Source organism: Carettochelys insculpta, chromosome 21 (assembly GCF_033958435.1).
Source record: "Carettochelys insculpta isolate YL-2023 chromosome 21, ASM3395843v1, whole genome shotgun sequence".
In the NCBI taxonomy this organism is placed as follows: domain Eukaryota; kingdom Metazoa; phylum Chordata; order Testudines; family Carettochelyidae; genus Carettochelys; species Carettochelys insculpta.
In genome coordinates, this window is record NC_134157.1 from 10,837,331 (window position 1) to 10,849,761 (window position 12,431).

At 47.1% G+C, this 12,431-nt stretch overlaps 1 protein-coding gene across 4 annotated transcripts in view; it reads left to right on the forward strand.

Moving 5' to 3' along the window:
- The first annotated feature begins 753 nt into the window (after nucleotides 1-753).
- EEIG1 (estrogen-induced osteoclastogenesis regulator 1) overlaps nucleotides 754-12,431 on the forward strand; it is a 49,519-nt gene continuing 37,841 nt past the window's right edge. For 2 of the 4 annotated variants that reach the window (XR_012648339.1, XM_075015364.1), the window contains exons 1-2: nucleotides 754-878; nucleotides 1,733-2,416. Coding sequence is in view for 3 of the 4 variants with exons in the window: in XM_075015364.1 (XP_074871465.1) it covers nucleotides 2,271-2,416 (146 nt within the window). In the remaining variant the exon portion in view is untranslated. Of the gene's footprint in view, nucleotides 879-1,060; nucleotides 1,196-1,732; nucleotides 2,417-12,431 lie in introns of those variants that run through there. The other 2 variants (XM_075015365.1, XM_075015367.1) reach the window with 2 other exon arrangements.

The following is a 12,431-nucleotide window of genomic DNA, read 5'->3' on the forward strand; positions in this document are numbered from 1 at the left end:
TCTCATTTTGGGGGATATGGGATGCTGCCATGTCCTTTTATTGAATGGGTCTGTCTCCTCTCATTTCCCCTGACTTGTAGAGCCTTGCACGGATACAAAATTCATATCCGCATCCGTATCTGCAAAAATGAGCTGCGACCATCCACACCTCTATCTGTGCACATAAACACCTGCAGACAGAAAGCAGACAGCCGCACGTTTTCAGGATTCTAGACACTCAATTTGCATCTTCATCCACAACTGCAAAAGCAAGTGGTGTATATCTGCATCCATGTCTGCACAGGCAGGTACCCCTGGGTGTCGGTGGACTGGCAGGGCTCTAGTGACTTCTCCTCCACTGGAGATCTTTCCAACCCCACCCAGGTTTTCTCTCCCTCCTCTCCTGGCCCAGGCCCCTCTCCTCTGCCCTTCATCTCCTAACCAGGTTTCCCGCTACTGTACTTCCTCCTTTTCTCTCCTCCACCTCCCTCCTTCCCTTCCCCCTCTCTTGCCTATCTCCTCTTTCCCCCTCCCCTTCTAAAGGGGATGGTTTTTTAACAAGACTGACACTTACCTCCCCCAATCACTAAGGTCATATGTCTAGCCTTCGCTCCCCTAGCCCAGTACTACCAGCCAATCCGAATCCAGAGCTAGGAGTCTCTCCCGCCTCTCCTTTTGCTTCTGCCCAATCCGAAGGCGCCGCTCTGCCCCCAGCCTCCGTGGGAAGGCAAGACGGGAAAGTGGGGGGTGATGTTGTCTGGGCTTTCGTATTCTCGAAGCTTGGCGGGCCCGCTGGGGGCTATCTTTATTTGCGCTTTTAGCGTGGCTGGCGCACTTAGCGTAAAGGCGTCAGCGGGGCTTGCGGCGGCGGCGGCGGCTCTGCGGGCAGCGGGCAGGAGGTGAGAGCGGGGCTGGTGGGGGGTTCTGAGGCCGCGCTGCTCCCGTGCCTGGCGGGGCCAGGCGGAACCGGGCTGGGTCGGTGCCTCAGCGGAAGGGGGCCGTGGCGGGCCCCGGGCCCCGGCGAGGCTGCCGAGGGTACCAGAGCCCCGTTGCTCGGGGGAGGCGGAGGCGGGCAGAGACCGGGCTCAGCTCATCGCACATCTCAGCGAATTGGCTCGGTAATGGGACGGAGAGAGCCCAGCCCCAGCGTGGCTGCTGGGGCGTCAGAGTCGTAGTGTAGACAAGGCGCTTGGAGCCAGCCCCCTACGAGCAAGAGGTGCGCTGCCTTGGCTTGCAGGTGGTTTAAATCGGCCCCCGGGGTGCGGGGAGCCAGGGGTCTGGCCGCAGGGACTTTCCTTAGGCGAGGGCTCCCTCTGGTGCACCCCACTGAACGTGGGGGCAGGAAGGCGCTTTATTAGCAGAGCTGCTGGTGGGAGGGGAAGAAGGGAAACTGCAAATTTCTAGGGGGTGGAGGGGACCAAAATTTTGAAACTTCCCAAAGAGGTCTGACCCTCCCCCGCATTGCACCAGTATCTTTCACCCGATCGGCGGCTAGACTTGCATTCCTTTCACTGCTTTCAGATCTAGGGATAGAGATCGTTTTGGAGCAGCTACATATTGAAAAAGAAAGAGCAACCCCTGGCAAGTAGGCAGGAAAGGTTGGGGGGGAATCTCTGAAGCACGCTAACCGGTTTCCTTGTCCTTAGACTGCAGTGAGGTGGAACAGAATCTTATCCACCTAAACAGGTTTCCGAGGAGGAGCCCGTGACTGGCTGAGACTAATTTACTCCTTTCCCTCCCTGTTTGACATTAGAGACCTGTTGGAGCAGTAGCAACAAAGCAGAGACCTGTGTGAAGGAGTCGCAGAAGGGGAGGAGACTGAAACTGGGAAGCCTTGAATGTATGGTTTGTAGATCTAGGATTTGTTGAGCCAGACTAGTTCAGAATGACTTCTCATCAGAGATGGCTTCTGAAAGGGGCCTGATGGACACAGAGCACCACAGTGTCTGAACACAAGAACTCTAGTGAGGGGAGCTCCTGCGGGTCCGGAGCTTGGATTTTTCTCACAGTTTTTCCTCCTTGGAGATGTTCCAGAGGTTCACTCTGTCCTCTTCCTGCGCACCTGAAGCCTGCCAGGGCGATGATCCCACAGCCAGATCCAACCACCAAAGAGAGAAGAAGATTGTGTATTTGATGCGGGTCCGTCATTGCAATTGAACTGAAATTTATATGCTCAGTTCTTCCACTCCTGTAACAGCTGTTTGTGCCTCTGTTTCTCTGTGAGCATTTTGAGAAGGTCCTCTCTGGTCTTGTTGTTCTGACTTCCTGGGCTTTTCTCACTGAGCCTGCTCATGGCTTTCCTGATGAAGAAGAAGAAATTTAAATTTCAGACCAGTTTCACTCTGGAGGAGCTGACTGCTGTTCCCTTTGTGAATGGTGTTCTGTTCTGCAAAATCAGGTTGCTGGATGGAGGGGACTTTGCTAGTTTGTCTTCCAGGTAAGGGGTTCTAATTCTCTTTCCTTGCTGCCCTCATATGCCTTCTTTCCCAATTAAACTGTGTCAGACTGGGTTGTTTTGTATGTTGCTAACACTTGCCTGTTTTCCCACATGATTTTAATAATCCTGGTGCATGCCATTTCCCCCCACCACCCCATCTGGGAAGAGCCTGGAGCCTAGTTATTTTTGGCCAGCAGTATGTGTGTGGCCTCTGATAACTCAATTGAGCTCTGCAGCTGTTTTGGGGGTGGCAGATATTGGGGTCAGTCGATGAACACTTTGGATCACGAGTCTCTCCCCCTCCCCAAAAAAAAGAAAAAAGCGCACACAAACTAGCTACGGAAGAGCAGACCACACTTTACTTTTGCCTTTGTAGAAGATTGTAGTCTGAATTGCTGAAATGAACCCTTCTCAAATTTTTTTCTCCCTGTTTGCTTCTGAATTACTGTCCTTGGTAAGGGTTGAAATAGCTTGCTTTGCATTGCAAATTGTCATGGGAAGGAAAACGGCTGCCTGGGAGTTAGTTATTTTCAAAACTGTGGTTTATTTTCTCCAATGAGTGTTGTTGAACCGCCTGCTTTCCATAAGGGAAAACTGTGCTTCTGTTTCTGTTTTTTGGTTTTTTTTGTTTAGGGGACCCAGTAATGTAATTGTAACATTTGGCCCACTTCTGTAGAATTCATTTACAAGGCCATTTCCCCTTTGTGGCTTGGTGTGGCTTGTCTCTGCCTGCATGTGAGTCCTCTGTCCCCACTGTGGTTACAAACTGTAAAACAAAATTTGCTTTGTTGCCAGCTATGCACATTGATTATCACCTCCTGCTATGCAAACACAAATTCCAAAACAGCCCTGGACTTGCTGTCTGGCTGCCTCAGTATGTTTAGGGCAGCCTTTGGGGTTTCCAAAAATCTGTTTTTATGTTAACCATAGAGTAATACATCTTATTTAAAGGTAATGTAGCATATTGGGCTGTGAGAAGTTCTTGGTTCCAGGCAAAACAGAGTCTCCAAAAAGCACATGCAGCACTGTATTCTGAGAATGGCGGGAGCTATTCCTTGCCAGGGTAGAGAATTTTAAATGGCCAAACTTAAAACTTTTCTATCTTAAAATCACAAGTATGTACATCTGAGCAATCCTGCCACAGAGCACCCAGGCCTAATTTTGCCGAAGTTCTGAGCACCCCAGATTAGCAGACCCTAAGCTAGTGCCTGCTAGGAAAAAGTCCATCAAAATAACTTTTCCTTGCAGTTTTCTGCCATGCACTAGATTCCTGAGTTTGGTAGAAGCAGCTTATCTAAGGAATTTGAGCTGTGTGTGAGCTGGAGAGGAGTTAACCCCTTTACTTCCTAGATCAGCTCATTCTTTTGGAAATTATGCCTTGCAGACTGAATCTCAGTCTGAATTTCCACCTCCTTATTGTTGTCATAGAAAGCAAGCTAGGAGCTACCACCAGCCTTGTGTGGGTTTGCATTGTGGGGTGTTCTTTGGCTGTTTGAGGTTCAGGATATTTCTCAGCATGTTCAGATGTCTAAAAGGAAATTGTCTGTAAGTTAAACCAAATGTGTTTGCTACTCTGACTTGGCTTAATTGCTCATAAACCCGCAAAAGGAGAAGCTGGATGTTGCTTTGCCTTCTTTCCTCTAGCCTGTTGTTGGCCTAACTGAAAGCATATGGAAACCTGCCTGTTCCTATTGGGAATGCTACTAGGCTCAGTTGTATGGATTCATTTGACCTCTTCCAAACCTTGAACTGTTACAGTCTCTCCAGTTGGAAGAAATGATGGTCTTCTAGGAACTGCCAGAAGTGGAGTAACCATGTGCCAAAGATCACCAGACCAGCCTTGACTTCTAGTTTACAGTCTGTTCCATTTTACTGTGACCCTTTGGATATTCTTATAATCTGGGGAAAGATTAGGAGGAATTGAGAAGGCATGTTGAATTGCAAGTTTGTATGTGACTAAGAATTTAGCTAGAGCATATGATTGGTTTTTTTTGTTGTTTGGGCATCAAAACATTTTCAAAAGAAACAGGAATCCAAAGTGTGTGTGGGCAGAGTTTCTGTTGCCAAACCAATTGGTGTAACAGTGATTCTTGCTGTGTGGATTATTGTGCAGTCCACACCCACGTGGAGCTTCTCATAATTGTCAGCAAGAGATTGTCCAGTATTCCAGTCTGCGGAAATTTTTCAAGACTGGGTATGTAGAACAGCTGCCCCTGCTCTCCAGCTGTGACTTTTCTGAAAGAAGTGAGGTAGAAACAACCTCTGGGTAAGGAATCTTGAGTACCACATGGAAGACTTCTAATGGATTTTAAAATTCATTTGGCTGGACCAGTTTTAAAACCTGTAGGGAAGTTTCCCAGACTAGGCCAATCTTTGATGTAAGTACGGTGCTTTTTGAGTTTCAACGGAAGACTTCCTTCTTTTGGAACCCGACCTGCAAGAGAGAGAATTATTCCCTGGTATTTGCCGTGGACTTCTGGTGAAGCAGCTTATAGGCACAAATGTGAATGTTTTGTTGAGAGTGTGGGGAGGAGACATGATGATGAGTTCCTCAGTGGCATTAACTGAGTCAGGTTGATGTGACTGAGCAGTTTAATAACCCGAACTGTGAGTAAAGATGAACTTAGAAAACTTTATTTCTATATCCGAGCAGCATATCTTTATCCCAAATCCATTTCAAACAGAACTGCATCTACATCTTATTGTTCTGTAGAGTAGGGTTGGATGGAGGGCCCTCTGAGTTGTGAGGCATGCAGATGCCAGCCAAAAAAGGTTAATGCCCTGAATCTGGAACCCCCTTCTTTACTGCAACTTCAGCCAGTAGTTCTCTGGCTGAGGCAGAAACAAAACAGCCAAGTTAAGAGGGGAACCTGTCCAAAATGCATTATGACTTAACACATTTAGGAATTTGGAATACCCTGGAAGAGCTCCAAGTCCTGTGAGCTCTTCCAGCTGGTGTGGCCGTTCTCATTTTCTGAAGTGTGCCCTCTTATGAACGCTAGCTGGCTTGGCAGTTTGCTGTAGACCTTGATGGGTCTTAAAATATGGATTTGCAAGCTGTAAATTCCCTTTCACTTTTTCCCCCTTAATCAAGTCCTCTCCTCACACAGCCTGGAATAAGATTTATCTTATCAATGCCCATTTACAGGGTTCTGGCAGAATTACAGGCTATTTTTTTGTGTTGGTTGAGTGCTATTTAGCAGGAGTACAGAACGGGTGTTTGAAAGCACTGGTTTTTCAGAGTTAAGCATAAAGCAAGGAGTTCAGTACCAATTTTTCTACACAGCTCTACCAATATACCTCTGTTCTGTACTAATCAAGGTGTTTAAAAATCCCCTGTCGTTTCGGAGTTCCCCAAGTATTCAAAAGAGAGAGGAAAAGCAGGGCAGCATGATGTATTCATGGCAACCAGCCTTCCTAAGCAGATCGGCTTCTGCTTCACCCCCACCCCAATACTTTTCCAGGGTGTGTATCTTCCATCTTTGACATTGCAGTAGCCTAACCTAGAGGTTACGTAGATTGCCTGCCACAGCCCACTCTCTCAGGTAGCATCAGGCTCAGTCTTTTATCCAGGGGCAGGCTGAAGTGGGCCTCTCAGGAGCTACCAATTGTGGGGCAGACCCTCTTGGAAGGCTGTGGTGGGGCCTGAGCTAGGTGCAGAGGGATTGGTTCCCAGCTTTACTCTCGCCTCTGCTCCAGCCTCTCTGCTCCCAGCCCTGGCTGTGGTCCCAACACTGGCCCCAGGTCCTGACTGTCTCAGAGGGATGGGATGTGGACAGAGTCCATTTCAGGTAAGGTAGAGTGTGATCTAAAATGTTTGGAGATCACTGCTTGAGCACTGGAGCTTTTGCTTATGCCCAGGAGCCAAACTTTCTTTCTCTTTGTCTGTCTCTTCTACAGCTTAACGGCAGCCCTTTGGCAAACTGAAGGGTAGGAGTTGTGCTCTGGGAAGCACTAACCTCACTGCGGTGGTCTGGCTCACTAGAAGGCTTTTCAGTGCTGTAGGTTGGGCTGAGGAAGTTGCTGATGTGGAATCTTATGGCTTTGAATTATGTGCTGTAAGAGAGTAAGGCCAATTCCTTTGCTGACTGCAGTTGTTCACTAACTTACCCCAGAGAAACTCAAGGCCAAGTAGCTGGCAGTTGGAGGTGCACTTGGTAAGGCAAATAGCCCCAGGTGAATTAGGGTCTGGCTGTCGGTATCAGAGTGACTGTGCTTCATCCAGAAGGTAACGCCTTCTCCCAAAAATTCTTCAGCACTTTGCAGCTGTACTCGCACGGCAGCACTACAATACAGCTGCCTCTGAGATCAAAAGGGTTACCCACCACTCTGCACAGCAGAGAGAGAGAGTCAAGTTTGGGCAAGAACCTCAGGGCAACCTCTGCTTTCATAAAATGTGGCGTGGGATCTTCCATGTCTATGCAGAGTAACCAAGGCACTTTTTTGCTCTTTCAGACAAGACCTTAATAGAACATACATTGCTTAAGTTCTTCAGTGAGTGAAGGACTGACTCAGTCCTCCTGGGATTTAAACCTGTTTTTGCATAGTCCAGGAATTTCAGACTTTACACAATCATCCACCATTGTTTATCTCTGCTGGCATGAGCAAAAGAACTGTCTATACTAATGTGGATGGGGGAATTGTGCCCTCGGTTATTCTCTGGAGTTGCCACTGACTTCTGAGGTGCAGGGGTCTGAGGGCAGAACTTGGTCCTAGCTGTAGAAGGATGTGCCTGTGTAGTAGAGCTGGGATGAGGATGCATGCAGCAGGATGAGTTCTGAAGTTCTCTTGCTCCCAGTATAACTAGCAGTAAAGGCTTTCCCAGTAGATACAAAAAGCCCTTTTGCCACCCAACAAGATCACCAGATGCAGGCGTTTCAAACACAGATCTCCACTACTGGCCGAGGAATGCCACTAGGGACCTTAATGGAGAAAGCATTTGAATAAAGCCTGGTGGAAACAGCACAACTTAATTTAGGATGCTGTCTGCTTAAGAGACAGTTTGAATAAATGTTTTAAGACAATGGTCCCCGAACTTTAGAGGGTTTTACACCCCCCCTTACCTCTCTCTGCAACTTCCCCTGCCACCAAAGACCAGGAGCAGGCGTGGGATCATGACTCGAGGGGGAAGGACATGCAGACAGAGGTAAGGGGGTCAAGGCTGGGGGTGGAGTGGAGACAGATCTGTGGCCAAGGCTGGGGACAGGAGCAGAGCTGCACCCAGGCTACAAAGGGAGCAAGCAGCCAATCCATTGGCCAAGTGTGTTCCCACCCCTAAGCTCAGCCCTGGGCTGGGAATGGAGCCAAGGATGGGATGGGGCTGAAAGCTGAGCCATGCAGGGCAGGGAGCTGGGGCCACGGCTGTGCGGGAGACTGGAACGGAGATGGTGGGAGGGTGTGAGCAGTGGCTGGGTGGCTTTCCCTTGCCTCCCCACCCTGTGGGGGGGCAGCCCAGGTCCCGCCAGTCCTCACCCTTGAAGACCCCACTTGTGGGCCTCTGCTTGTAGAGCTGGAAAACAATATAGAGGAAAAGTTTCAGAAAATGAAAACTGTTTTTATCGGCGTTTTGAACTCAGTGGAGTCAGTGCAGTAGGGAAAATCCAGATAGCCAGACACACAGAGAAGACTTTTCCACGGACGGAGGTGAGATGGGAGAGCCAGTGCTGGAGAACCAGAAGGAAGAAGCAGAGCAAGACACAATGGCAAACTGTTGTGAGATAACTGAAAGGTTAAGGGTGATGCAGCTCTCCCAGCGAGCTTGGAACTGCTGTGTGTCTACATCGTGTTTTTCTTCATACTTTCCCAGCCTGTGGCTTGTACACCTCTGACATCTGACATGCAGAAACTTCATTCTGAGCTGTTGCCTAATCCTGAGCCAGTCTGTTCTGGTCATAGGTCACAGTTGCAGAATTCTGTGAAGTTTTTGTAAGACCTTGTCAAAACATTTCTGCTACAGGGGCTATATCCTGTCATGTAGAATAGTTAAGAAGACTCCATGGGATGGGAAGTCAGAGCTGCCGAGTGCCTTTGTGATGGGGGCTCTGTGGCAGAAGTTGGAGTGACTTTATTCTCTAACTGATGTGCCGTGGAAAGCTCCAGACTGACGTGCTGGGACAGGGATCATATTTTTTACCCCCCTCCTTTCTGAACACTGCTACAGCATCAATAGCTGCCCTGTCAGCTAACATTTAACAGCAGCCTTCCCATATGACTTGGAGCAGCCTAATCCTTAAAAAATGCCCACTAGAAATGAAAGTAGAAGAACGGGTGGCTGTATGAATGCTTGCTGTATGTTCTGTCCCCTCTGTTGTGATTTAGGCCCAGTGCATAGGGTGAGCCTGGGAGATAAATCCTTCCTTTGGAAGGTTTGTAACAACCTTCCTAAATAGAGGGAAAGTTTATAACCACCTTCCTAAATAGAGGGAAAAGAATAATCAGTCTTTAGTTTGCCTCTCTTTGTGAGTAGTCCATATATTGCTCAAACAGAGGTACACCTTTGGGGGCCCTGTGATTTTGGTGCATGTCAGTTGGTATTTGGTAGGCTATAAGTTGCCCATGGCATGTTGTTCTAGATAAATACTAGGAAGGCTTATATTTTTATTGCAGGAAATTGTATCTGCTATTTCCGAGTATTCAGGGAAAGAACACCCACTTCTGCTCTTCGAAATGAGAAACCACTCTCCCTTCTGGGCAAGTTTAACCATTGGCATGTGTGCAAGGCATCTGGCTTGACTGCAGAGGGTCATGTCTGTGGGAGGATGAAGATGGCTATGTCTGCATATGCAACCTCCTGTATTTAACAGGATTTGTTCAGTGTGCTTTCTGGTGGGTCGCTTGCTCCATGCCATTAGAAAGTTGGGATTTTTAAGCCTCTTTCAGGTGGATGAAAACTGTTTTGTAGCTTGGGTGGCTCATCCAGTGATGGGCCGTGAACATACTGGGTGCTGGACTCTTACTGGAGTAATACTGTTTTTCTGTGGTGCGAGTTTAGGACTTCAGACTACTAATTTAACTTTTACTCTGAGAGGTGTCAGTGTCTTATCCCACTCTGGCACGTGCAGTTGAGAGAAACTCCCTTTCTTTCCCTGCTGACTTACACTTTGCCAATCTCTTTCTCTGTGCACCTGCTGGAAGGTATAGTACATATCACTGAGTCAAATGTTAAGGTCTTCGTTACCATACTGTTAGTTTGAAAAGCACTTCCTGCTACACAAACAGTTGTGCTTGTGTTCACAGGAGGTTGCATGCCTGCAGCTAGTAGATGAGTGAGGAGGCATTGTCCTGCTGGAGCTGAATTTGCTGATTTCTGTGGAAGTGTTTGTTTTTGCTTCCCGGTGGGGGTCACCCCTTGTAGATGCATAGGTGTGGCTGAGTTGAGAAAAGAGGTGGGAGGTGGATGGGATTATGGACTTGAGGAGGGAGAATGAAAAGGAAGTACCAGGAGACTTGACATCTGGTAGGAAGCTGCACTATTGGGAAGATGGGACAGTCTCGATATGCTATAGCAAAGGTTTTGGGTGGTGGCAGGGATGTTTCTCTGGGCTGGAAAAACATAAGGATCATGCCTTTATTGTGGCTGAATTTATCCATATCTCTAGGTCAGGTTCCTGTATCAGTCTGCAGAGGGAGTGAGGTAGGCCATGGAGAAGAACCTTTTGGCTGGGTTGTGAGACTAAACAAATGAAAGTCACTTGTAGATTGGTTCTGCAGGGCTTCTGCCCTCGGAGGAGGTTGTGGGATAAAGTGTTCTGGTGGGGCAGAAATGAGAAGAGTCAAAGCTTTAAATAGCATGTCTGAAGCTGAGCTGCTAAAGAGGCAGTCTCCCAGTACCAAGGATCACTTGGTTTCAAGTGGATTTCAAGGCAACATCAGAGGTGAGAGAGCTTCCTTTGAGGACTATGTTTTGGTAAAGATGAAAGTAAAGAGACATGACCTTTCTGTCCTTTCTCTCCAAATAGCACATAATGCAGCTGCTGAGTTTCTAAAGCGTCTTATAGTTGAATGATTCTTTGCTCTCAGTGTCTGTGGGACCTCTGTCACACCCCCACTGCCCTAACGGGTGAGGGTCCAGGAACCAAACTCGGCTTCTCCATGCGTCAGGAAGCAGAGACTGCCTTGGGCCTTGTCTCCTGGCCCTGAAGCTAAATGCAAAGGTGGTGGCTGTGCCAAAGATGGACGCACACTAGCCCTGCTCTGAAATAATCTGCAGCCTAATGAAGGGTTAGGATTGCTGGTAGCTTTTCTGTAGCTGTTAATCAACAGGAAGTCTCCTCTCAAAATAGAGTGGAAGTGGGTTAGGGGTTTATATTGCAGGAGGATTCACCATCACTTCTACTTTCAGAATAAAACTTCAGAAGAAACCAAGCAAGAAGAGTTCAGTAGCAGCTTTCTAACGGGTGTCTACCGATCAAAGCAAACACATTGACGGATTAGACATCCTTCCCCAGTCCACGTGCTAGGATGAAAGATTCCGTCTAGCATATGCCTAGGTGTGCATTTGCATGAGAGGAGGGAGAGAGTTGATGTCTGACGCCCCTCCCCCCATTTCAGTTCTGTAGCTGGAATGTACTTTGGGGGTAAGACTGCTGCACGGCTCAGAGGCAAAAACGAATCTTCACAAGCCTTCGAGATTTGCTTTTCAACTAGCTTGTTTCCCCCTTAGCTTTTTAGCCTTTGGGCTGAATTTTCCAGGACTTGAATAATAATGGCTGCAGCCACATTACCACAAGAAAGGGCGCTGGTGTTTTGGGAGTTGGCGGGTGGGCAGGGGAATGGGGGAGACTCATACCTAGGATTTTCAGTGGGTTTGCTTCAGGCTGGATTGTTTTAAATCCAGCTTTAATCTTGTTTTGCATGTGTACTCAGTTATTTTCTTAAAGATATTGATTCTTATTGCTTTAAAGCAGGGCCTGGCCAACCAGTTAGAGACCGAGAGCCAAAATAGTGGTGGAGAGAGTGCAAAAAGCCACATAGTGTCTGTTAATTTGTATTTTTATATATCTACATATTAAAAATAAATATATTATACATAGCTCAGTGCCCTCCTCCTCCCCCAGATGCCCTCTCCCACTCTAATTCCATGCTGGAAACGTTCAGAGCTGCTGCTGCAGCTGCAGCTATGTGCTTCTCCCACCAAGTGGTGGGGTGCAGAGCAGATGGGTGGTACTTCCAGTCTGCAGCTCTGGGGAGGAACTGCTGCCGCGCACTTCTCCCACCAAGTGGCGAGGCATGCGCCCAGAGCAAGAGAAACCGCATTTAAAAGCTGAAAAAGCCGCATGCAGCTTGAGCACAGTGGGCTGGCCACATCTGCTTTATTACCATTAAAATGTTGATTTCTAATGAATTAGTCTTTCCACTAAATTTGGTGCTGGTTTTCGCAAACCTGAACATACTATTTAGACACACTTTTTTTAAGCATTTATGTAGCCTAAAATATATCTATTCAGCTTCTTAACTTTAATACTTTGTATAATAGAAAATGGCAAATGATGGATTTCTTAGATAACTATTTTGTGTGTGTGTTATCTGTTCAGTAAATTCTTGCATGAAATTGTTCTTTATTGGTTAAACAAATCTACTTAAAATTTTCCAGACACATAAGGCAAAAATATATTTATCAACATATGTCTTGTGTGATTTATTAAACAAAGAAAGTATCTGTAATTAATGAATTGAACTGTTTGGTCCTCGGGATGATGTCCTTTGAAGTTTTAGAACTAGTAGAGCTCACTGTCTCAGACCTCACTTTTATTCATAAAATGGAAAAGCAAAATAAGCTTTCCTGTGCTTTCAGATCCCAGTCCATTTCTGAACTTTGAATGAACTAGTAACTGAATTAAATTAGCTGAATAAACTGAAATGAAGAAAAATAGCCTCATCTGCAGCTGTAGAAAAGTCTTCTGCTGTCAAAAACAGGTTTAGCACTTCAGCAAACTGTGGAAGCAGATGCTTAGTCAGTGACTTCCACCAGTTCAGTGGTTTGACACTCTGAAACTTGAGCAACAGGCTTTTATAT